Raw genomic sequence first — 26,609 nt, 5'->3', positions numbered from 1 at the left:
TGCTGTGATGATGAGAAAGAGCAATACAAGGCACCAGCCTTCCCCCTAGTGCCAAAGAATGAGGAAGATCTGGGTAGGTGTGATGGGGACTTCCTGGGGACGCCTGAGCTTCCTTGTTTGGGAAGAGATGGCCTGGCCAAAGAGAAGAGATGGCCAGGCTCCTTCTGGGAAGGTCAAGGCTGTGGCTTCCCAACCATCCCAGTGAGTTTAGGAGAAGGCGAGGACAAGCATCTGAATTTCGCATAAACACTGATACTTAACCGTGACCTTGTCCTTTGTGAAGGTCTAAGCAGGAGCAAAGGGGTAGACAGAGGGACTGGGAGGATGGGTGGGAATTCTCTTCCCTTTGAAGGCCACTAAGGGGAGGAACAGTCTTCTGTCCCCACAAGAAGCTAAGTCAGTGAGGATTGATTGAGGACTTTCCATGTCCTCGGCCCTTTGCCAGGTATCGTGGAAAAATATAGAGAACAGCTGAACCCTGGAGGATGAGCAGGGCATTCCCCGAGGAGAGTGGGGAGCACTAGCATCCCGTGAGAAAGCAGAGGGAGACGTAGTAGGGCACTGGGGGCACGTGCTTGACTGGTGTCCATGGACTACAGGGGGACGAGATAGACAGGGAGAAAAGGCAGCAGAGAGCCCAGGGCAGCCACTCAAGGTCCTGCCCGCCACGTAGACTTCATCTGGATGCAGCGGTGGCCACGGAGCCAGGCAGCTTCTAATCCGCCTTTGCCTGGTTGGCTTCTGCCAAAGCATGAAACAAGATATTCCTACCATGGCTGCCTCACATTATAGAGACACAACAGCCTTGGAGTTGGCCCCTTCTCTCCTGGGACAGCCAGGCAAAGCAATCCACCTGCATTCTCCTTCATTTGCCTCCTCCGGGGGCCCCAGAACAGAAAATGGGGTGTTGTCAGTTTTTCCAGCCTGTTTTGGGGGAAATTTCCCATCTGCCTAGAGCTGGGAACCCTCTGGTGCACAAAGCTTCTGTTCTCATCTAGAACTCCTGCAGAGGTGTCTTGTCAAGGCGATCCATACAATCAACACTGCGCAAGTATTAAAAAATAATAATAAAACCTCCAACAGTGAAAGCTGGGGCTAGGGAGGGGTCACCCCCAGCCTTCATGAGGCCTGCCCATGCAGAGGGACTTGGAGGCTTGACTACTCCCTCCTTGTAAAGGTCTTACTTACCTCCTGGCTTTCATGATGCTACATACTCCTACTATCCTACCTTTTGACCACATTTCCTAAATGACCTTGGCAAGGAGAGGAAACAGGCAAAGACACCTCCAGTGATGGGGTTTTAGATAAACTGAGTTGCTAGAAACAGCCTGACACCCTTTGGTGAGAGCTTGAAGCTCAAGAAGGACAATTGGGAATGATGGCGAAGCCTTAGTCAAGGATGCATCCTCCTGCCTAAGGTCTCAACCACCCTCACCCATGTCTCAAATGGCATGGAGTCCATTCCCTGCAAACGCTGGTGATCACTCCCCAAGCTGAACAACTTGCCAGGTTCAGTTCTTGCATCAGAACAAGACCTAGAGGGAACCTGTTTCATAAAATCCATCTTGAAGGGGAAAGGGTGTGTGGGTCCCCCCTCCCCTGCCCACAGCCAGAGTTTTGAGATAAAATTTCAGTGTTGTGTTGCCCTGGCAGCAGTGGGCCTAGTGAGAAAGATGAATGGCAAAAGAAGTGAAAAATTGGGGCAAGAGCAATACATCCAGCCAGATATTTGATGTTTCCGGCAAAGTTTTTCAATCAAGAGAATATTCTAGAAATGGATTCAATAAAAAAATGTCTCCTGCAATAGTCCTTTTCTTAAATAAATCAAGATTTAGAGGGATTGTTGGCAGCTAGGGATAGGGGAGGGCAATCATAGATGTGATTGACGGCGTTGCTCAGTGAGTGGGGAATCAACACAATCAAAACCACATGACCCAACGTTCTCTGTCTCCCTGCAGGGTGATGCCCATGGCCATCCAGTTTTCCATCCTGATCATGCTTCACTCAGCGCTGGTCCTCATCACCACGGCAGAGGATTATAAGTGTTTGCCCCTCATCCTGCGGAAAACTTGCTGTTGGATCAATGAAACCTATTTGGCCCGGAACGTCATCATCTTCGCATCCATCCTGATTAATTTCCTGGGTGCCATCCTAAATATCGTAAGCATCCCAAGCCCCCCCCCCACCCCACCCTCTGGTACCTAGGGTGTTCTCAGGAGTTCTGAGTTTACAGCGTTGCAGCTTCTTGCATTGCCTTCCTTGGTACCAGTTACCTTTGGGTGCCTGGTCTAGCTCCAAGCATAGAGACAGAGCACAGAGATGTGACTACTGTCAGAACTGTGCATTCTACTGGTGGCAAGTTGTCTTTTTCCCAGCGGGAGAGGTTTCACTGCAAAGCAGCTCTAAACTCCTTTAAGTCCCTGTCCTATCATTGGCTAACCAATTGGAATGGTAAAAAGAAGAGTTCCCACTTACTAAGTACCCACCTGCTATGTGCCATGCACAGAAGGAGAAGCCGTATGTGTTTTTCATATTTACTCCTCACATAAACCCCGTGAGGTAAGTCTCATTATCCCCACTTTATGGCTGAGGAAACTGAGGCTCAGAGACATGAAATAACTTGCAAAAAAGGTCTGTCTGACTCCATGACTCATGCTCATTCTCATCTACTAAATTGTACCTCTGGGAATGGGAGTTGGGGGATGGAAACAAAGAGCTGTCATTTATTGAGCATCTGCTTTGGACTACAGGTAGGTATTATTGTTCCCATGTAATGGATGAGGAAACTGCATTTCAGGAAGGCTGAGCATCTTGCCTATGACGTCCTAAAAGTTCCCATTGGATGTGACACATTGAACTCTGACGAATCTCCAACTGCCATACTTATCATTGTTTTTAATTTGGTGGTCCATGTTTTAATGATCTCATTTTCTCTCTTGAATGGTAACCTGGTAGCTATAGGCATTTTCTGTGTATATACAAACAGTCAGTGTTGTCTATGACTTAGGGACCTAGTGGAGTTTAGGAGTGGTTTATCTGATTCCAGATTTTGAACTTGGCACCTTGAGAGAGGCTAGTTGAGGTGACACCAGGTGACTGAAGCCATCACCATGCCCTTTGGGTCCAAAGGAGGGTCTCCAAGTGTTTATGGACCCAACGTGTAAACTCCCACAATTGTCAGAGTTGCTTTGCAGGATTATTCTACCTGAAACGTATGGTCCAAATTGGCCCAGTAATTGCTTAGAGTCTACATTGCTGAAGTTCTCTAGTCAGCCTTGAAGTGAAGGACTCTATGGGGCAAAGAAAGAGGGAAATCATAGTCTAATTAAATTCATCATCAAATAAATATCTTAGAGATACGGCACTTGAACATGGAAGTATATAGGATCATCGATCACAGTGTTCAGAGTTGTATCCAGGATCTTATCTTGCAGGATCAGTTATCTCTGGCATGCAGAATTTGGCAATGAGCCCAATGGCTCTAGATCAGGGTTACCTCTGGGGTTGGCCCTGCCACAGTGGTGAGGGAGGAGGCCCAGAGGCGTTGGAGTCAGATAGACCTGTGTTCAAATCTCAGCTCCACAGCTTATCAGCTCGGTGACCCAGACAAGTTACTTTACTTCTCAGAGTTTCCTATTTTTCAGTTGTAAAATGGGGATAAAAATAGGAGCAACATCCCAAGGTGATTGTGAGGGGTTTTTTTGTACAAAGTGTCTGGCACAGAGGAGGCATCCAGCCAATGGTAGCTGTTCTTTTCTGAGCACCACCAACATGTCCTGCAGCAGTTTCTGGGCTTGGAGTTGCCCGCCACCCTCAGGCCCCTCAAATCCTCCCGCTGTTGCAGTGGAGATGGGCTGTGAGCGCCCCAAAGCCTTTCCTCCTGCCGTCTGTCTGCTCTCTCCTGAACCCACGAGCACACCCCAGTGACCCTCCGCGACAGCTCGCAGAGCGGTCTTCACCTGGTTGCTCACTGGCTTGCCTACACTCTTTCTGAGCCAGGACTTTCCTTAAAGTGAAAAGGGAGATCCCAGCTGGCACTTCCCCTCTGAAACGAACCCCCTCCGTGCCGGCCTGCCCCAGGCTTCCGCTGAAGCCCAGCGCGGAGAGCACACGACTCCTTTCCCAGCACTCACACTGACTCTGTTGTTCCTGTGTTTTTTTGTTTTTTTGTTGTTGTTCTTTTTTTTTTAATTCGCAGCTGTGGTGTGATTTTGACAAGTCGATACCCTTGAAGAACCTGACTTTCAATTCCTCAGCTGTGTTTACAGATATCTGCTCCTACCCAGAGGTATTTATTCACAAGCTCCCCTTGGCAAGACTTGGGCCTAGGACTCTACCAGCTCCAAATAAGCAGGACAGGCTGAAGGGCCTCAGAAAGCACTGGGCCTGATTCCTTCTCCTGCCTCTTCCTCCTTCTTTCTCCTTCTTCCCCTTCTCTGCTTTTCCCCCTCTCCTTGTAGCTTCTACTTTCCCCCTTCCTATTTCCTGCTCGGTCCTCTGCCTCTCTTTCCCATTGATGCTCTTTCCCCATTTCTTTCTCCCTTCTTCCTCCTCTTTCCTATATTCCTTCTCCACCCTCCCCTCCACCCATTTTCCTCTTTCCCTTTGTCTTCCCCATGCCTATTCATTTCTACCAACTCATTAACATTCTAAAGCAGAATATGCCCTTGTGTGTGAATAGCGGACAGAGTGCAGAGTTATCGCTCAAAGGGTGTTTGCTGCATTGGAAAAAGAAAGCTGAAAAGAAAAAAAAAAAGGAAAGACAGATAATGGAAGGATTGAGAGATGGAAGGAAAGGGGCAGAGAAGGTAGGGAAAAAGGAAGGAAGGAGGGATAGAAGGAAGAAAAGCAGGAAGGAAGAGGAGAAAGAAGGAAGGAAGTGGAGGAGGAAGGAAAGGAAGAAAGAAGGGAGGGAGGAAGGGAGGAAGGAAGGGAGGAAGTAAAGGAGAGAGGGTGGGAGGGAGGAAAGAGAGAAGAAAGGAAGCTAGTGACTCACAGATGCAGAAAACAGCTAAACTTAAACCAAAGTGGTACAGAAAGTGCATGGAGCACGACAGGGTCAGGACGTGTCCCAGCGGGACACCCAGTGTCATGATGAAAGTCTGACCTTCTCTTGGCAGCAGAGCCCCTGGTCTGGCCCTGGGCCTTAGGGTCAGCATACAGGGCCGGGAAAAGGACAGTCTTAGGCTCTACTAGTCATGCCCCACAACTTTACAAGTTGGGTCAGAAGTTCTGGGTTGGGTAGACAGCTGGGCTGCCCCAGCAGACCCCAGCCAATGCCGTACCCTGAGGACGCTGAATGCACCCTTGTTCGTGAAGACCCTCTCCAACATGTGGATAGAGAAAAGGCTCTTTGCTGTCTCACCTAGGCCCCAGAATTGGTCTAGAAATGTCTGAAAAGAAAAGAAAGCCTCGCCCCCTACCCCAGGCATAGAGCACCTGACTACTGCATTAAGTCCTAACATCATTAAGTCCCAAAATGTCTGCGGTAGAGGCTGACCATCTCCACTCCATAGATAATGGAACGAAGGCTTAGAAAGTAGCTTGTCCGGTGCCACTCAGTGCCACTCCTGCGTGACTCCCATTCTTCCTTACTCCTTTCTGTTCTTTCTTCTTTCTGTCTTTCTCCTCCTGCTTCAGTTATCAAGACTTGGCACTGCAACGCAGACCAGATCTGGCTTACACTTAAGCCCATACATCTGAACCAGGCTCAGTCCCTAAGAAGCCCTTAAGAACTAGGCTCTTCTTAAGGAAATCCAGGGCTGCACAGGACAGACCATGTGCTCTGGGACTTCCTCCCACCAAGGAATGAAGGAGCTCCAATTTTGTGGCCTCTGTGGGACACCAGCTCCTTGGAAACTTCTGAGTTTGGAGAACATGAGGAGGGACCCAAGAGGCAGTGAGCTGGCCAAGACTCAGATACTGGGAGCTAGGCAAAATCTGGAAATCACTCCCCACTGAGCCCCTTCCCTTCCTAGCAGTGGAAATCTTGAATCAATCCTTACTCTCTCTGAACCTCAGCTTCCTCATCTCTAAAGTGGGAAAGATAATAGCAATACCTTCCTCCCCTGGCTATTGTGGGGTTAAGACTAATGTTCTCATGGTGACTACCTATATGAGCTAGCAAATGTTGAGTGTCTAACATGACATCTGATGTGAAGTAGATGTTCATGACCTATTTAACCTGGGCCTCTACATCCTTCTAAATCAACACTGTGTACCCTGGGCCCCTAACCTGAAACCCCAAACTAAGGACGACAGTGCTCATGGCTCTGCCAGTCCTATGAAAGTGGGGGATAAGTGTTTTGGATCACATAGCTTCATCTCTATGCCTCAGTTTCCTTATCTATAAAATGATGGTGAAAATAGTAGCTTCCCTGTGGATAGCAGTTGTGAATATGAAGTGACTTCATGCCTGGAAAGTGTTTATAACAATACCTGGCACAAAGTACCTGCTCATTAAATGTCAGCTGTGATTTATTATTTCTAGTAAACAACTTTTGAGCCTGCACTGCCAATATACCTTATTTTGCCATGTAAATGTGCACTTTTTGCTCAACTTTTTCAGGAAACAATAAGGATGCACATTATACATGGGTACTATGATTACATACCATAGGTATAATAATCCCATGTATAATGTGCACCATTTTGTGCACATTATACACTGTGAAATATGGTATGTTTACTGTAAGTTACATTCCTGTACCAGTGTGCCAACCTATTATGTGCATTATGAAACATGCTCAAAAAAGAGAATATTAAAAAGTGAGATAAAAGTAAACAAGTCAGGGTTTTATATTTTCCTCCTGCAATCACAGGATCCTCTCGGTCAGGGGTCAGCAAATGACGCCCAGAGGTCAAACTCTGCCAGCCACCTCTTTTATAAATAAAATTTTACTGGTGCATAGTCACACCCATGCCTTACCAATTTTCTATGGTTGCTTTTATGGTACAATGGCAGAATTGAGTAGTTACAGCAGAGATGACATCGCCCACTAAGCCAAAAATACAGGGTCTGGCAGAAGTAAGGCTTGCTTGAGTGTGATTGGTAAGGTACGTGAATGTCATACATGGACAGCAATTTGCATATTTCACCTAAAATGTCATATGGTGTGCTTGGGTGTGATATTATGTTAAAAACTACATGTTTACAATTTTATAATAGATTTTGTAAAAAAAAAAAGGGGGGGGGCGTTATTTGTGCAGGACCCTGTATTTACTGTCTGGCTCTTGAGTAGACAAGGTTTGTGAGCTACCTATAGGCCTCTGGTGCAGGAATTCCACTGGTCTAAAAGATGGGGAGCCGCGCCGTTCCCATCACCAGCTACCATGACAACCCAGTTTGCCCCACCATCTGCCATTCTGAGAGTGTGACCATGGTTCCCTGCCTGAGGATTTGTCTAGCAGACTAGAAGGAATCAGACACGCAGACCTTGTAAAGGCTTAATCTGCACACCCCTTCCTACCCCTCACAGGTGTGTGCGCGCAGGCCAGTCACAGAGTCTCTCTGAGCATTGGTTTCCTCACCCGTGTCCCTGACCTCTCTACTTCACCCTGTAAGAAATGATACTCAGTTCAAAGGCATGTTATTACCCTGGAAGATGCAACATAAACACATGAGGTTGTTAGAGTATGTGGTGTAAAGTAGAATGTAGTCCTGAACTGGAGCTTGCCAATGACTGAAAAAAGAGTGAAGATACAGAACAGATACAGTGAAGAAAGCCATATCCCAACCATGATTTGAGAAGAAGCTTAGGGGAGGGAAGAGACATAGGTTTGCAAAATGATTGCAAATCACAGGCGCAAACCCACAAAGCCATCGTCTCAAACACCTGAGTGTGGTCCTCAGGAGGTTTGAGGGGAAGACCTTTATTTGAGAATCAAGGCTCTTTACTACATGCTCTGGCTCATTTGGATAAATAGTAAACTATATTTGCAAGAGCATTCAGAACTCTCTATGGTTTTCAAGGGTCCCTGAGGGCCAGTTTTCCATGGAAGTGAAATTACCTCTGTCTTTGCTTCCTGGCATTTCCTCTCATTTCCTTCCCATGGTTTCAGGTCGGAGGCAGCCTTCAAGCCTCCCTCCTTCAAAACGCATTCTTTGGAGGACCCAGTCCTTTCAGGTTACTCTCTGCCATTTCACATACCCTGTGGCATCATCTTAGTGCTCACATTCCATCCTTTCTATAATGTATTTATCTAACTGGAACATTCTTCCCAGCCCTTCAAATTTAAAAATTGCTTTAAGGACAAAAGACAGTATTATACAGTTTTTCAAGATTACTCAAGGGACAAAGCCCACAGTGGGTGTTTAGTCACTTAAAAAAAAGAAAAGAAAAGAAAAGGCATATTTCCAACAAAGCAGCAGTGAAATTATTTGCCCTCTCACCTGAGACGACTAAAGGCAAACAAACCAAATGTATGTGACAATCATTTTGAAGACACTGGGCACCAGGCAATGAAGGACAGTGACCCCAGCAGAACAGGAAGCCAATGGGGTGAGCCCTGCAATGGCCGGAGCTTTGTTGTGGCTGTAGGTGAGCTTTCAGGCTGTGGCTTGGGTCGGGGCACCCCAGGTGGAACCTAGTGGACTCCCTGATGTGAGAAGACAGAGCTGAGAGTCTGGGGAGACCAAGGAAGCTAGAGTTTGCAGGACAGAGAGAAGAGACAAGCCCAGAGATGTGCAGAGGTCTCTGTCAGTGCAGGCAAGGAGACCAGCCGGTGCCGGGAGTAGAGCCGGCTGGAGGACTTGTACCTGGTGCTCACACTGTGCTGGGAAGAGTGTTTTTTCCCAGCAGCCAGACTGAAAAACACCATAACTCAGGGGGCACTGTGTAGAATGATCAGAAGGGTCTTGCTTCAGTAGCGCGCAGCGATTTCTCCTAGATTCCACACTGCTTCTCACCAGTGATGCAGTGATGCGTTCACTCCGGGGCCTGCTGAATTTGAGGATGGCCGAGACCTCCCACTGGAGATGCTCAGCGAGCATCTCTATAGGGAAGCCTACTGGCATCTGTGAGGGGGAGAGGGAAGCACCCACCTTTCTGTCCAGTCTGACCACCTGCGTTCTCTGTTTCCAGTACTTCGTCTTCACAGGCGTGCTGGCCATGGTGACCTGTGCGGTCTTCCTGCGACTGAACTCCGTCCTGAAGCTGGCTGTGCTGCTGATCATGATCGCCATCTACGCCCTGCTGACCGAGACCATCTACGCGGGCCTCTTCCTGCGCTACGACAAGCTGAACCACAGCGGAGAGTAAGTGTCCGCCACCGTGTTCAGCGGGAAGCAGAGCCCCTGAGGAGAGGAGGGAGTCTTGGAAATTTGGGGATCAACTGAATCCTCATCTTGGGCACTCGCTAGCTTACAGGTCTAGGCAGAATCTCTAAATTTAGGCAGAATCTCTAAATTTCAGGCTTATCATTAGATTAATTACAGATTAATTAATGAGTTAAACTTTGGACTGAATCACAGCTCAGGTCTCCTCTAAACCTAATAATTCATGACTCCTTCACGTTTAACAGATCCACGACTCGGAGGGTCTGATTATAATTTGGCTGTAGCAATGTTGATAACAGGGGACGTTGTTCATTGAGCACCTACTATGATGCATTTCATCATTTTTGAAATATGGAATACTACAAGGAAAGTAATACTATCTGAGGCTAGAGTCCTTAGAACACCAAGCCTGAGGCAAACCTGAAGTCCTAATGCAACCCTGGAGTGGCAGAAGCGAAGAGCAGGGAAGTGAAGAAGAAAATTATGGGAGGCAAATACAGGCTAATGCCATATTGTGCTGGTCACGTGAACTGCGAGGAGACCCAGTTGGTTCCTCCAGAGAGCCATGCATTTGGCCAATTGAAATGCCTCTGGATAGGTGGTAAGTTGGGGAAAAGGATCTCAAACAGAGCAGGGGAGAGAAATTTGCTTCTGCCTCCTCTCTCCTTTCTTTCATTAGTCACAGTTCATCCTCTGGATGAACCTCCTGGTGACATCACTTAGCCCCTTCCACAGTCCCTGGGGAACCTAAACCCCACACCTGGCCTCAGGTGCAGGAAGCACATGGGGAGTGTGAGGCCCTGATATGCCTGGCACATGGTAGGTGATCAGTACTGTTCACTCCTATCCCCTCCCTCCTTCATAGGAGAGACGTTTAGTTCTGGATTCTCTGTTGAGGTCTTAAGGAAGAGCTTGTAGTGAAATTGTTAGGTAGGGCTGTGAAAGTAACCAGAATCCCAAACTCACTGCTGCTTCTTCGTGACTCAAGGTCGATTACTGGCTGGTCTTTTATTGGCTCACACTTTGCTATTAACAGAATTAAATTAGTAAGGGACAGCAGAGCCCTCCCTCTCAGCTGCTGTTATGTATCAACAGGCCAATGGTCGCTGTACGTCCACTTGATAGTCACAGGCTGCTCTTGCTGTTGGGGATGTAACCATCTCTTTAAGAGCTCATATTGGCTCAGAAGCAGCAGTTCCACTTGTCCCTGGGGTCAAGTACTTGGGAAAATACAGAGAAACTTACACAGGGCAGCCTGGTTGCATCTCCATGGATGCGGTTTGAAATATTTCAGGCTGGCATCTCCCTATCTACTCATGAAGCCCCCTCTACAACTCCCTGTCTCAGTGAATGACACTGAGTCCAAAACAGGTGGGGTACCCTCACCCCCAGTATCTCCTAAGTCCCTAGAGATTCACCTTCCTCAGCATCCCTTGCAGGGAAGGAATGTGTCATGACATTTCTGAGTATAAGTTTAGGAGTTAAACCGTCTGGGTTCAGCTCTGCCATCATCCTGCTGTGCGACCTTGAGCAAATTAATTAAAAGTGACTTAACCTCTCTAAGCCCTGCTTTTCTTATCTGTACAGTGGGGATAATATTCCTATGTTGCTAGAATATAAGAGATCAAATGTAATCAGACAAACTTAGCACAAGGCCTGGCATAGACTAAGCACTTGATTAATACTAAGGATTATTATTGGACACACCCCCTTTGTACCACAAATGCTGCTGTCCTAAAAAGACACCTTCTCAACTCTGGACTGCCCTCCCCTACCTGGGCTCCCAGCCTCCACACTCAATCCACTCTTCACAAAGCCGTCTGCTCAATTAATTTCCCTCTTTTAAAAGCCTAGGGGGCTCCCAATGGCCTCAAAGAAGTTAAAAGTTCAACCTGCCTATCAGGGACCTCAGAGCTCTCCCCAGCCTGGCCCCCACAGACCCCACCAGCCTCATCATCATTGGTAGCCTGTGTTATAGCCATGGGAAACCATGTGCTATTTCCAGGTGAGCTTCTGCACATACTTGCACCTGCCTGATAGGTCCAGATCCCTGCCTGTCTTCAACCCATCATTCTCAATGTCCGACTCAAGGACAATCTCCTCAGTGAAGCCCTCTTTGATTAGTGCTCATTTTCTAATGCATGCAGTTTATTTTTGTATCACTGCACTCATCTCTCTGTGTTGTAAATATTAATTTTCATGTCTCTCTCTTTTATTGGAATAAGAGCTTTTGAGGGCCAGGACCACTGTCCATATTCATATTTTTGGCACTTAGTAACATATCTGGCGATTAAATATTTGTTGGATGAAACATGAAATGAGTGAGTGACTGAAAGAAATATTAGCTCATTGTGAATCATATTTTGCCATTCATTCACAGCAAGATAAGTGCCGTTTCTCTACAACCCCCATGATTTTTGCTCACCATTGCCCATAAGCCACATGTTCCCTATCCTGTAAGCACAATTTGCTTTGGGATATAAGTGTCATACCGTTGCTATAGGCTCTGCTAGGCCCTATAGATCTGTAAATGAATAAGACACTATTTCCACCTTCAAGGAGCTTTGGGGCAAGTAAGTGCATGTAGGAGGATGTGTGGGCTACTGAGAAAGCATCACTGAGATCTGGGCCAATAGCCAGCCTGCACCATTCACTAGACCTGTCAACTGGAACCTGTCATTCAGCATTGGAGTCTCAGTTTCTTCTTTACTACAATAGGGTTGATAGCATCTTAAGTGTTGATGTGACAGTTCAAGCAGGGAACTGTAGGTAAAGAGTTGTTGGAGGCATCAAATCAGCACTTCACAAATGCAGTCATTAGCATGACCACAGAACAAAAGATAAATTCAGGTTGGCTGATTTATTTCAGGTTCTTGGGGGAGAGGGGAGGGGAACTAACAGCTAAACTAAAAATTTGGCATCAGATACACAACAGCTAAAAGTCTGAACTGGGTGCCTGAGAGGTGTACTCTCACTGTGGCTCTGACACAAATCAGCTGTGTGACCGTGAGCAAGCGACTTCTCCTCCCTGGGCCTGGAATTTTCTCTCTGGAAAAGTAAATGTTTGCAAGGAATAGTATATTACGTATGGTCCACATAATACAGACTAGAATGGATCCATTAAGCTCACATTGTAAAGCATATAATTGCATAAAATTATTATAGTGTGAACCATACCATCCTAACTTTGTAAACATAAGCACATTTTGCAAAAAAGGAAAAGAAAATGACATTTAATTGACTGCAAAATATTAATCATTGTTTTCCCTGGGTGGTAGGCTTACTGACAATTTTTATTTTTTATTTGTGAATTTTTATTACCTTCTTAACACTGCAATTAGCATAAATATGTCTATAATGAGTTTCATTCAAATTAAATACTATTGTAATTTTTATGAGACACCCAATAAGAGCATCTCTAAAGATTGTTATAGCTCTGAAAATTACATTACCCTATATGTGTTTTCACTTAATTATGTTCTTTTCTATTAACATGGGGGGATGGTAGTATTAATTCAATTATTTTATTAATACAAATAAATTAGTTCAAAACAGCTTCAGTTTTAAGTCTATGTCACCCAATATCAAACGAAGTATTATAATTTTGTACAGATTTCAGCCACTTGACTCTCTTTGGAAGTTCTTTAAGTAGTCATAGAACGTACAAAAAAATTCCTTGTCAAGTCAAATCATAATTTTTTTCTGGATGTCCCTTGGTCTGGCTGACTTACTATGTATATCCTGCCATCTCTACTCGGGCCATATTTTTTCTCTTGGAAATACATCAGAAAGGCTCAAAGACCATTCATAATTTTCTTTTGCTTTTCTTCTGAATTTGACTTCGTCATCTCTCTGATTTTGTTCAACTGCTGCCTTCAGAATGATTCAAAAGGACTTTGTGTTTCCTCTTGAAAGTGTGTAAGTGATAAATTTCCAGACTTAAAAAGAGTCAGTGGCATCACAAGGAAAAGGAAATTAGACATGCCAGTCCAAGCAGGAGTTTGGGCCACATTCAGCAGGAGCAAAACAAATGACATTTCTCATTCAAACTGAGCCACCTGAACCAATGTTTTGTTTTGTTTTGTTTTTCAAAAGCACCAGGACCAGGAACAAGATCATGAACTGGGACCTTTATGGAGTGGAAAGAGGGAGATGTGGACCATGCACCATGCTGAGCACATTACCAAAATGTGCTCATGTAATCCCCCAGTTATGGAGGGAAATGCTATTAGAGTGTTTCAATGGGCAATGAACTGAAGCTCAGAGAAACAGAGTGGTTCTTCCAAGGTCAAACACCCAGTCAGTAACAGAGCTGAGATTGGAGCCTGGGTCTGCACGATTACAAAGCTCATGTCTTTAATCGTTTTTTCAGGCGTTCCCAAACTTTAGGGTCAGAGAATTAAGTGATATGGAGAACAGAGTGGTACTAAAATATGCCTATAGACCCCACAAATAAGCACTGTAGTGACTGTGAATGAATGAATGAATGAATCCTAGGCCTAAAATGTGGGATGACAATATGGGGCTCACCACCCAACCCCGTGCACTTCAGCACCAAAAGTAGTGGACAGTTCCAACAGAGCTGAGCACTTTCTCCTGCTGCCTGTGACCTCAAACTTGACATAAGACTTTTACTTTGATCATCCCTACTCTAGAGGCTTGTCAGCCACTAGCTAAGCATGATATATGTCCATCCCATCCTTACCTCCCAAGATTTACCATCCTTTAAGACTAAGCTTTTGAATCTTCCAGCCCAGGCTACATTCTCTTCCTATGTTTTCCCATGGCAACAAGGGTGTATCCCTATTATGGACTGTATCATGTTACAAAATTATCTGTCTATTTCATTTTCTCTTTTTTTGTTTTAGTGGATGCTTTTTAGGGCAAAGACAATGTGCCTTTTTCATTTCTGTATCCCTGCATGTGCCTGGCACACAGTAAATACTCAATAATTACGTGTTTTGCTGGGGCTATAGAAAAGAAACACAATAATGAGTATCATCTATTAATAGCATCTGATCTCTAAGGGAGAGAAAATGGAACTGGAAATTCATAAATCTTCATACCTCCCCAAGAGAAAGCAGACTTCCATTCCTAAGCCCCCGTCACACCTGGTGAGCTGAACTGGGCCTGGCCCTGTATAAGCTGGAAGGGTCTTTTAACATCAAGTTTGATGAGAAGTTGGACTTGGAAGCGGGGTTCATGCTCTTCTCTCCCCAAGCCCCGTGCCCCTCCCCGCCGCCCCGCAGCTCGCCTCCAGAAAGAATAGAAAAGGGGAAGCTGGGGGTTGCCTGGGCGCAGCCATATTAACACTCACTCCTCCCCCCTCTAAATACTGCATCTCATCGGTGATGGTCCCACCGTGTCCTTAAGCCACCCTAAAGTTAAGTTATTTTGAGTAAGTTCTGAGTTTTTGTGTGCTTGGGAGTGGGAGGCAATAAAACAAGGGAGTGGGGTGATCTGGCTTGAGTGATAAAAAATATTCTGGCAGCCATAGAAAAAACCGGTTGTAGACAGTAACATTAGGAGGCTGTAGGGAATCATGGCCACAAAAGTAGGGATGGAGCGAAGTGGTTGGAATGAGGATACGTTTTGGTGGAAGAGTGGACAGGACTGGGATTTTGGAGGGGTGAGGCCTGACTCCTACGCTGGCTTTCGTTTTTGGCTCAAGCACCTGGGTGGGCAGATGAGGGACCATTGCCTGAGATGGAGAAACCTGAGGGGAAACATGGGAGGTGATGGGAAGCAAGAGAGATGATCTTCCGTGAGCAGTGGTATATGGGGTTTTCTTCTCCAGCCAGCGGAAGCCTGTCCGGGGAAACTGTTTATTTCCCTGTTCTAAGCCTGATGTTGCTTCCCCAAGCTCTTTGCCTCCTGGCCTCGGTTGTCCTGAGAAAGTCTTCATGTGGGGCCACAGTGAGAGAGAGGAAGCACGTAGGATCAAACAAGGGGTTCCTGGGCCTTCTCCTGAATTCCTTTGAGGGCTGGAAGCCATGTCAGTGTTCAAATATATACTGGCCGCTGACCATCTCCAGCTGCCCTCCCGCTTGGTCTTCTAGAGAGCCCAGGCCAGGGCAGGCCAGCGGCACAACAGCCGGTGCCCCCCGCAAGGACTGTGAAAGGGGTGTTGTAGGTTCACTCTAGCAGACGACTCAGTGGGAACAAGGCCTTTACTAAAAGATACAAGAATTGAAATGGAGGTCACAGCAGTGCTCCACCCATACCACTGATATAAGAATTTCAAACGTGATGGGATTAAAAATGGCCAGTTGATGGAATTGACGTTAAGAATCTAAGCGTGATTCTTACAGTGCTCAGAATGGGGGCTGGCATGTAGCAAGAACTGCACATCTGTCTTTTAACCAGGAAAATTGTAAGAAAAAAGGCAGGATCCCTGTCTTCACAGAGATTTTTGTGACAAGAAAGTACAAGAGCTCTTTGAAATCTAGAAAAACTGCCCTGCAAGTAGAAAATTTTTTAAATATTATTTTGCAATGAGTTTCACATGGACAGCATAGTGGTTAAACAATCATACACTTAAATATACCATCCCCCCGATATTTCCAGTACCCACCCGGCATTGGACATAGTTATTAAAGTATTATTGACTACATTCCCTGTGCTGTCCTTCACATCCCCGTGACTGTCCTGTAACCACCAATTCGCACTTCTCAATCCATTCGCCTCATCACCCAGCCGCCCCACCCCCGTCCCCTCCCCTCTGGCTACCATCAGTCTGGTCCCTGCGTCTTGGAGAGAAGACATCATTATTAATGTGAGCACACTGTCTAAATGCTCGACTCTAAAGTCTCCCACCAGGTATGACCTAAGTGACCTCGTGCCCTTGGGGGTCAACTGATTTCCACATTAGCCTAAGTGGAGACCCCCAGTGCTGCGCCTATCACCTAGTGGGAGCTCAGAAAACAACTGCTTCTTTCTTTTCATCCCACTCCTTTCTGAACCTCCGTTTCCGGGTGAGTGTCCTTGAGTCCCTCCGTGGTTGCCATTTGCATTTCTTCTTCCCGCAGAGATTTCCTGGGCACCAAGGAGGCATCGCTGCTGCTGATGGCCATGTTCCTCCTCGCTGTGTTCTACCACGGACAGCAGGTAATCTGACTAGTTGCCCCAGCTGCCTTCGGTTACCTGGCACTTCCCATTGCTGTAACCCTGGCTCTTCTTGGCAGCAAATGACTATTAGCGGCTTGCGGCAAGTTGTGATTCTTACCTGATCAATTTCTAATACAGACCCCTTAAATAAAAAAAAAAAAAAAACCTAAGTTGGAGGAGATGACTTGGTAAACAATGTAGTTTTAACTCCCCTTAGGTATATGTCTTTCAAAGAGATCATTATCAAAAAAAAAAAAAAAAAAAGCTTTTGATTTCTGCTAGAAGGAAGCTAGGCTTTCTCCCAATGCCCAGGCCTGGATGCAATGATCACTGTCAAAGTTGTGTGTGTAAACACTCAGGCATCAGGATCAGGTGAGCCAGGGTTCTCATCCCACCTCTGCCTCTCAGCAGCTTGTGGCCTTGAGCAAGTTACTTATCTCCCTGAGCCTCGATTTCCTCATTTCTAAAATGAGATAGGAACATCCAAGGAGGGCTGTTTTGAAGAATCATGTTTTCACTTTTGTGCCGCATTTGGCTCACCGCCTTAGGTAAGTATAGGAAGCGCTTAGTTACGGATGCGTCCTGAGTAGATAAAGCGCCTGCCTCTGCGCCTCTGCTCCGCCAGGATCAGGATGGACACTGTGGATAGCACTGTACCACACCCCATCCCTGGCCCCCAGTGTTCCAGTCTCTGAGGGAGAGCAGACCCCAAACAACCCCACGGGGGGATATGCCATGTGGAACAGGCTGCCCAAGGACTTCGAGAGTTGAGGGGGCAAGAAGTTGTTCTGCTTGGGAGCACCATACCAGGCCTCACTCATGTGGTGTCCCCTGCTGTCCCCAGTAGGACTTCTCCATGTGAACTGAGACCATGAATGCCATCATGTTCATACATGACATAGGGAGATTTCTCTCCTTGGTACAGCCAGGCCCTGCCGGCTTCACCGCTCTGTTCAGCATCCCTATTCATCTTTCTTTGGTCTGTGCACACTTCAAAAAAAAAAAGTAGCCAGAAAAAGAGAAAAACAAAACAGGAAGACTGTCAGCCAGAGCAGAAATAGAAACAGATCACTGAGGAATCACCATGGAAACGGGGAGGTAACGAACCCTGAGAAACCAGGAATGAAACAGTCCCAAGCCCCAAGGACCTAGAGATGCATATATAGAGTTATTTGCAATAAAGGCAGATGGTAAAATGTAGTCAAGGGGGAAAGGGAGTAATATAAAACCTGGCAAGCAAAGACACGAGGGAAAGAGTTCACATATATCAAGTCCCTACAAAGGGCCTCGCACTTGACCTCTGTTATCTCGTTTAACCAAATTCCCACAACCCGGAATGTAGTTATTATCGATACCGTTTTACAGATGAAGAAAGTGAGGCTACTCAGCTAGTGAGAGAACTAGAGTCCACACCTCGCCCTGTGTCTCAGGCCCACCTTCTCCCCTTCCCTAACTGGAGAAAAACAGAAAGAACGCGTCTGCGCACGCACACTGTGGCCAGGGCTTCCCATCCAGCCATGTGACGCCGGCTGGTTTTTCAGTCTTCACTGAACTCATAGTGAAACAATAAGCCAAATGTCGAAGTCTAGCCACTTCCAGCATTCCTATATTTAGGTCTCTCCGCCTCGATGTGAGAGCTGGGGTCGTGTCTTCCACGTCTTGATGGCTTCTAGTTACAGGGGACAGCTCCTGAGGCTGACATGCAAATGACACGCCATTAAAGGGCTGTGTGTGCACACACTCCATCAGCCAGGTTATACTGACAGGTGAGAAATCCTCAGGGAAAGCTGAGAGAGCACATTCAAAGCGAGGGCCCTCGTTCCACAGTAAGAAAGATGTTCCTGTTCCCTCTGTCACCTTAAGGAATAACTGCATGACCTGCCAGTCCCCCCAGCTCAATACCTTTCCAACCTTCCCAACCTTCTGGTTTAATGTATTCCACTCTCCACCAGTCCTGGGAAGGCAGATAACCTAACCACGTAAAGAGTGTGTACAAAGTAAGGATACAGAAGAGCAGCGAGAGTCTGAGTGCTTAATTGACACCTGATATTTTACTCTTATTTTTCGCATTCAGAAGACTTTGAAATTACATAACCATATCCCATAACTGCAGCAGTTACAGGTATCGGCTTGGAGTGCGGTGGATAATATTCAAACCCCAACTGTGCCATTTGGCAGATATGCGACTTCCAGTAACTTCCTCTGAGTCTGTTTTCTTACCTATAAAATGGGTATGATAAGAACAGTTTCCATGGGGTTGTTACAATATTAAATGAGACTGTAATTATAACATATGTATCGCAGTGCTTTGCTCATAGAGTACATGAAAACAAGCCTCTGAGACAAACAGGGAAAGTATGATTATTATCCATTAGGTCCCAAGGCAGGAGCAGAGAGACTCAAGTCACTTGTGGTCAGAAAGCCAATAAGGAAAGCCAGACAGAAACAGGTCCACTCTCTTCCCACCATGTGCCGCTCGCTGCCTCTCTGTTCAAAGAGGCTTTCTGCAGAATCATAGCAGTTCAGGTGCCATCTAGTCATAGCACCTGGCAGGAGCCTGTTCGTCCAGATAGAGCCTGTCCACTCCTGGGTGTGCCCCCTACACCCACCAGTTCCCCTGGGTGACTCAGAGGCCCTCGGTGTTTATTAAGAATGCCTGTTGGTGGCTGGCACACAGCAGCCTCCCAGGGGGAGCGTGGTAATGATACATCTCCAGAGCGACAGAGGAAGTTATATAACAACTGAGCAGTCAGGGAATTTCATCTCACACATGTGTGGAAGCGGGAGGCCCAATGCTTCCTGCTCCCCCAGGCAGGCAGATGTTCTGGACGTTGGACAGGAGCTAAACAGTCACACACACCCCCACTCCGGGCCTCAGGCACTTGCAGCCCAGAGGTTTGAGCTTTGCCTCAGCATCTCCATTTATGGCAGAGGAAGCCACACCTGGGAATGGAGATTACTGAGGTCATGCCTCCAGCCACTTACTCCTGGGTCTGATAAAGACAGGCACCAGGATTGTGGGGCTGGAAAAGAAAGACCTAAGTCTTGGAACCATATGTTCTTAAGTTCAAGCCCCAGCAATGCCCCTGGAAGAATGAGGGACCTTGAGAGACTCAAGCTCCCAGAACTGTCATTTTTTTTTAAATATTTTATTTATTTAGTTTTAGAGAGAGGGGAAGAGAAGGAGAAGGATAGGGAGAGAAATATCAATGTGTGGTTGCCTCTCTCGCACCCCTTACAGGACACCTGGCCCACAACCCGGGCATGTGCCCTCACTGGGAATCGAACCAGCAGCCCTTTGGTTTGCAGGCAAGCGCTCAAGCCACTGAGCCACACCAGCCAGGGAAAGAACTGTCATTTTTCACTTATAAAATGGAAAGGACAATAAGTATCTATCAAGAGCTGGACAACAGTTGATGAGGTCACATATATAGAGTGTGAGGGTTAAGAGTCACAGCAGGGAGTCAAATGCTCTGAGTTGAGAGCCAGCATCTATGGGTGAGAGCTTGGGCAATTGGCTTCTGAGTCCTTCAGTGTAGCCCCATTAGATTCTGGTAATCTCCTTGCTTTCTGGTGGGAAAAGATGTTCCAGGCTTGTACATGTTCTTCCCTAAATTTCAGCCTTCTCTGCAAAGACCATGAGGTGATTTTGGCAGGGACTGGTATTTTGAAACCCCTCTCTGGACACAGGGAATGCTCATTGCTATGGGGTTTTCCTTGTTTCTCGGCCTTGACTTCAGTGGGCAGAGCTGGGAAATAGACACACAGGTCCTGAGTTCACAGGGACACTTCAAGCCCTAGTCGGGATGACATGCCTTTGACTGAAACTCATCGCTCTCACATCTGCGTCTCCTTTGTCCCTCCCCTCAATTCCAGCTCCACCACACCAGCACAAACCCTCATTTGTTTTCCCCTTTATTCACATACAATAGTCCAAGAATAATGATGCAAACACTACCACCCGCCACAGGGTTGCTGCAAACAGTTTTAAGATTCCTTGTGAGCTGTTTTCCTCCTCAGAGGATTTCCCTCCATGAATGTGTCATCGAATTACTGGGTCAGAAGAAACCTGGAGTAGTGCCTGTCCATGTGGTTATCCTGCTAGGTCTGCTTGCTTCTTTGTGTTCGTTTTTACAGAGTTTTGAAAACCTATGTAGTTTTATTATTAAGTGAAATATTTCCATGATTCAAAATCAAGTTTGCAAAACAACGTATAATTTTAAAAGTTTGAATTCGATCCCTTTTCCTCCACCTTATTCCCTCTCTTCTTCATCTCACTGGTAATGATCTTTAATGGTTTTTTTTTTACTTTTGATTTTTTTATACTTCAACTTTTCAATGAATAAAATTATATGTTATATTATATTATTTATATTATATATTATATATAAAGAGAGAGACGGAGACAGAGAGTGATGTACATATCTCCCTTCCTTACTTAGCTCAGTGGTGGCATACTATACACACTTTTCTGCACCCTGGAGACAGTCCATCAAAGTATAGAGAAATATTCTTCATTTCTTTTTATAGCCTCACACAATAGTTCATTCAACCAACAAAATGAACACTTGGATTGTACCCAGCTTTTGCTATTAAAAATCCTGATGAATAGGTAACCTTCTGCCTCTGTCTTTTCACATTCTTGCCATCCACTGAGACATTCAAGTAAGACAAAGAAAGAAGAGAAATGAGCTGGATTGTTTTTTTTAAGCCCTTGAATTCAGAGCATCCAACCTTGTGTTTAACAGTGGGGCATATTGTTCATTTCAACAGTTAATGACATCCCCAAAGCTGTGGTAAATATGTGAGATTCTTTAGAAAGGGAGTTATCTACTTGCCAATGCAAAGCTAGGACAAGAGGGAATGAATGTGTATTGAGGACCTATTATGAGCCATGTGCTTCATCTATAACTTCCTATATAATCCCCATTCCAACCTTGCTTGGTCATTGGAGTTCACTCCAACTTTGGAAATGAGGAAACTGAGATGAAGTCACTAGCACAGGTTGCACTGTTTGATGTGGGACCAGGACGCTAAGCCATATTTGTCTGACTACTAAATCCACAATCCTTCCATTATCAGCTCATTCATTTCTTCCTTATTGCCTAGTGATTAAGAGCTCACACTCTAGAGCTGGACTCGAGTTAAACCTAAATCCTGTCTTCCCCACTAACTAGTGTGGCTACAGCCAACTTACTTAACCATGTTTGCTTTCATTTTCTCATCTGTGAAATAAGGATTGAGCATAATAATGCCTATTAGGATTTTTATATGAATGAAAGGAATGAAAATATGCATACTGCTTAGAAGAGCATCTGGAATAATAATAAGCACCATCTAAGTGTTAGCTGGCTTGATTAGCCTAACTTCTTTGTTGAGTCAATAAATGTTGATTGAACACCTGCCCTATGCCAAGCATGTGGCCAGGTGGTAAGGATATAACTTTGAGCAGGGGAAAGGACCCCTGACCTCACAGCCCCTGCAGACAGGTAGAAGACGTGGCCATTATCCAATAATCACACAAACTATTATACAATGACAGGTGCCATAACACTAGGAAGAGGAGGTCCACGGCCCCATGCAGTCTGATCGTCCTCTGCTCTCTGTGTATCAGTCAGAGTGCCTCCCAGAAAGGCTCAGATAAAGCCATTTTGCTTGTGAAGGGTCCCAAGAAGCTCTCCCCACCTGCCATCCAGGTGACTGAAGCCTGTACCCTGACAGCCTGTCTACCTGTTTCTTCTCTTTCTCTCCCCTGAACTGCAGCTCGAGTACACAGCCCGCCTGGACTTCCTTTGGCGAGTTCAGGCCAAAGAGGAAATCAACGAGATGAAGGAGCTGAGGGAGCACAATGAGAACATGCTCCGGAATATCTTGCCCAGCCACGTGGCCCGCCATTTCCTGGAGAAAGACCGAGACAATGAGGTGAGCCCAGGCTTGTCTGGTCGGTGAGAAGGCATGGCAGTGGGTGGGATGAGTGGGACACGTTGATCCCAAGCTCTGGGAGAATTCCTCTGTCCTTCTGTGAGTGCCTGGCAGTGTAGACCAGGCCTGCCACTTGGTGCCAGGCCACCCAGACTGCCCAGCACTGTGAAGTTTACACATGGCCTCCCTAGCCTCAGGTCCCACATCTGTAAGATGGACGTAAGATGTCCATTGCAAGACTAAATTGGAATATACACACATAGTTTTAAATTGTATACATATAATTTAAAAGACTTTATATGTAACTTAAAAAAATTTAATGCAGAGTTTTGAAGAGATACTTGAATACCCATATTCATGGCAGCATTATTCACAACAGCTAAAAGATGGAAGGAAACCAATCTCCATGGACTGATGAATATATAAACAAAATATATACATACAAATATGTATGGCTAAGATGGTAAATTACATGTACTTTATCACAATTTTTAAAATAATTTAAATGTTATAACAAAATACATGTGTATATATAGACACATGTGTATGTACATATGTACATACATATGTATATATGCATACATATATCTTCTTAGCACATTGCTTACCATGTAGTAGGTACTCAAAAATGCTCCTTTTACTTAAAACTATTTTTTGTATATTATGCCTGAAGGGTCACTTGGGGAAGTCCATCCAGCTACCAGCATTATTTCCTCATTCTCTAATCTTTGCTCAGCAATGAGCATCTCAAAGAGACCCAAGTGATCTGGCCCCTGCCATGTCCCAGGCACTGTCCTGGACACCGCAGTAAATAAGAAGACAGCCGCAAGCCTAGACAGCTTCACGATCGGATGTGGGTAGGAACAGGGCTTCCGATTGAGGTACCAATGTGACACTTTTCCTCACTTTATAAATGGAGTCAATGAGAGTCAGAGAGGTTCAGTAGTTTGTCCAAAGTCACAGAGTCACGAGCTGGAGCACAGAATGACTCCTCAAGAAACCCCATGATGGGAGCCCTGAGGGCAGAGCAGCCCGAGAGAAGGGTCCAGGGGCTGGAGGACAGGGGCTGAAGCAGGGTCAGTCACTCAACCTTTGGAGTTGCCTCATCATTTGACAAAGTTCAGTGTTAGAAGAGATGGCCCCACTGCCCCTCAGTAGTCTGTAGCATTTGTTCAGTGGCCCCCGTGGCACTGGGAACATCTGTGGACAGCTGGAAGTACCTGGTGGGTCCATGGACCCAATGTGCCAGGTAAGAAGTGAGCTGTAGATGGGAGGGTGTTAGAAATTGGCCCAATGATGTTTTGAGACCCTCCAGCCAAAGGGAACCATGGAAACTGTCTGCTAATCACATCTCTTTTCCCCAAAGTTGATTTTGGTGGTAGTGGAACTGCCATCCTGAGGAAGGAGAAGGCACTTGCATTTCGTCAAATGGACCCTCTGGGCCGGTCGCTTGGCACACATTTGCTTATTTAATTCTCACAGTGATCCACAAAGGCTGGTGTTTTACTCCATTTCACAGATGAGATAGAGAACCTCAGAGGAAATAGATCAACTCAGGCTAGAGGAGATAACCATTTGTTCAATAATCCTCAGTGGCATATTGACTGCATATCTACCATGCACTGTGAACTGGACACACAAGGTAAAAAGCATTCCAAGCAGAGGAGACAGCTGTGCTGAAGCAGAGGGCAGAGGATGTCTGGTGCGAACTGCCAGTGCCGTGTGGTCCGGACACATTGAGGAAGCTGAGGGTAATGGGGACGCAGCTGCAGAAGCAGGCATAGGCCAGGTCAGGAAGAGACCATGGTGCCCTACCCACAAGGCAGATCCCAATGTGGTGACGCAGAGTCGGCCTTGAAGGGACGCTTAGTTGTGCACAGTTGGCCAGCGGGCAGATGCCTGGCCAAGTGCAACTTTTAGCCTTTGACCACAGAAGGACAACTCTGAGCATAGTAGACTAAATTTTTCAGAAATCTGCATCACAACAAATATTTATAAGACACGGGCATCATATGATGCAACAGGCATCATAGGAGAACCACGTAAGGTCCCAGGATAGTCCTGGTGAACCAAACTGACAAGGACTTCCCATCGCCCAGCCAACATTCCAGTGGGGGCACAGAGATGACAGCTGGGCACGGAGGGTGCTTCTTGTTGTGACAGGTGCTCCGACGGGCAGGCCCAGATCACCTGCTCATCGGTGACTGGCAAGGGCAGGTGTGGTGAGGGGAAGTGCTCAGTAGTTGGTTGGTTGGTTTGCTTATTTCTTTTAATTTGTGGATATGATACCTTTGGGCATGGAATAGGCTCTCCAATTCATCCATCTGTATCCTGCCAATTATGTCACATGCAGACATTTGGGTTTGTGACCCTTGTCTTAGCAGAGAACTGGGTGAGACCTACAGAGTCTCTTTCCCATCCAAGCCACCACAGAAAGACCATGGACAGAAGCCAAGTGCATGAGGAATGTGCTGCTTGAATAGTCAGCTCCTGATGAACTCGGGCCTTGAGGGTCTCTTGGATGCAGATCAAGGCACCATCCACCCTCCTCAGCAGACGCGGTTCTTGGGAATTAGGTTCTGGCCTGGTTTCCTAGAGACTCCCTAAGGTCAGGGGCTTTGTGGCAAGAGCTCCCTAAGGAAGCCAAGAAAACAGGGAGAATATCGATGTGCATCAACCATGACCTCCAGAAGGAGCGGATGAAACACCGTGCCTTCAGAGGGGAAACCCAAAGAGAAAGAAAAGGAAAGCTGCTTTTCCATCCACACAACAAAACAACCAGGATCTGGGACCAAAGGGGAGAAGCGCAAGCAGGCTGGCCTCATCCAGGAAGGACGGAAACCAACCAGGGATGCTGAGACTCAGAGCCATTGGCCATTTCCAGGCAAAAGCCCCAGCGAGCAAAATAAATGGCAGGTTCAGCCGTAATCATAGGTGTAAGACATTTTCCATAAAATGCCTTGGCATGCTTATTTGAGGTTTTATAAATATTTAAGAGTTCACGTGCGACTGGAAAGTTTTTACCTTGCCTAGAGAATCTTCACATTACGGCGGAAGCCATTTACGGAACACCTACCGCATGCCAGGTACGGAGAGAGGCAATTGAGGAAAACGACCTTTCGTTCAGGTCACAACCTTAAGAGGAGAGTTCTGCCGGCCCCACCTCACTGGCGAAGACACTGGGGCTCAGAGAGGTCATGGCATGGCTGGCTTTATTTCAGCACAGCTACAACTCAGATCCAGTCCCTCCGAGCCCTTCCATCCGGGCCACACTGCCTCCTGACCGTGCTGCTGCTGTGCTGGACCTGGGCGTGTGGCAAGACTAGGGGGGTGTGTGTCAGGGCTTATACTGTGTAGGTGTTTGCAAGAAGTTGAGATATGTGTAAGTAAAGATAAATAGGCATACGGGAGAATTGGGGTGGGTGTGCATGTGCAAGCATAGGAGAGGGACAGCAAGACAGTCATGTCATTTGTGCAAGGGTGACAGAGATAGAGGCAGGATTGCTGGAACCTATCAAAACTGTCACTTTCATGCTCTGTTACTGTAAGAGGCATTTTTAGCTTCACTTCTTGCTACAGATCTGAGCTCTAATGCAGCCCCTGAAAATCTGATTGGTCACGGATGTCAGCAATAAGGAGGTAAGAATGATTACCCCCATTTCACAGATGAAGAAACTGAGGCTCCGAGAAATAAAGGAACTTGCCCGAGGTTACAAAGCCAGTGAGTAGTGAGCTCGAATTCAAACCCAAGTGTAACTTCAGGACCAGTTTTTGAGCCTTTTATCCTGAACCTTGTTATTAGGGCACAAATGAACAAGAAAAGGGAGCTCCAACCATCCAAACACAGGGTGGTGGACAGAGTCTCGCCCTCTGGAGCATTCCGTCCACGTCTGCCCCAGCAGTGTCTCCACACAAAAGCTCCAGCAGCTCCCATTCTTCTGCTGGGCTGCTGGCTTACGATAGTGCTCACCACCCCCGAGCAGAAACCTTCCTGCAGGCAAGGCCAGCAGGGCTGGGTCCTTGGTGTCAGGCAGGCTATCCATGAGTCCTGGGAAGTCCGCTCGCTCACCACGGTTTTACTCAGAGCTCCTGAAAGGCCACTACCAAGGACAGCCATCTCAGGTGCTGATCAGCCCATGCCACACAAGTTCTACCTCTGGCACTAGCACTGTGTGACCCAGGGTGGCTTACCCAACCTCCCTGAGTCCATCTCCTCATCCAACCACTGAGGAAATAATACTGCCCTTTGCCGAGTGGGTGTGAGAATTAAACTGGGTAAGAACACCCGTGGTGCCCAACGCAG

General features: G+C 46.5%; 1 protein-coding gene across 1 annotated transcript in view; it reads left to right on the top strand.

Moving 5' to 3' along the window:
• Positions 1-26,609, top strand: part of ADCY8 (adenylate cyclase 8) — a 156,023-nt gene that overhangs the window by 114,332 nt on the left and 15,082 nt on the right. The window contains exons 10-14 of the mRNA XM_054590096.1: positions 1,959-2,160; positions 4,199-4,288; positions 9,084-9,256; positions 16,306-16,384; positions 22,148-22,306. Of these exons, the coding sequence (XP_054446071.1) occupies positions 1,959-2,160; positions 4,199-4,288; positions 9,084-9,256; positions 16,306-16,384; positions 22,148-22,306 (703 nt within the window). The remainder of the gene's footprint in view (positions 1-1,958; positions 2,161-4,198; positions 4,289-9,083; positions 9,257-16,305; positions 16,385-22,147; positions 22,307-26,609) is intronic.

Source organism: Pteronotus mesoamericanus, unplaced genomic scaffold, assembly GCF_021234165.1.
Source record: "Pteronotus mesoamericanus isolate MK-2021 breed Mesoamerican mustached bat unplaced genomic scaffold, CSHL_Meso_final scaffold_174, whole genome shotgun sequence".
NCBI lineage: Eukaryota > Metazoa > Chordata > Mammalia > Chiroptera > Mormoopidae > Pteronotus > Pteronotus mesoamericanus.
Note: the sequence above shows the minus strand (reverse complement) of the source record. Positions and strands in the feature narration are given on the sequence as shown.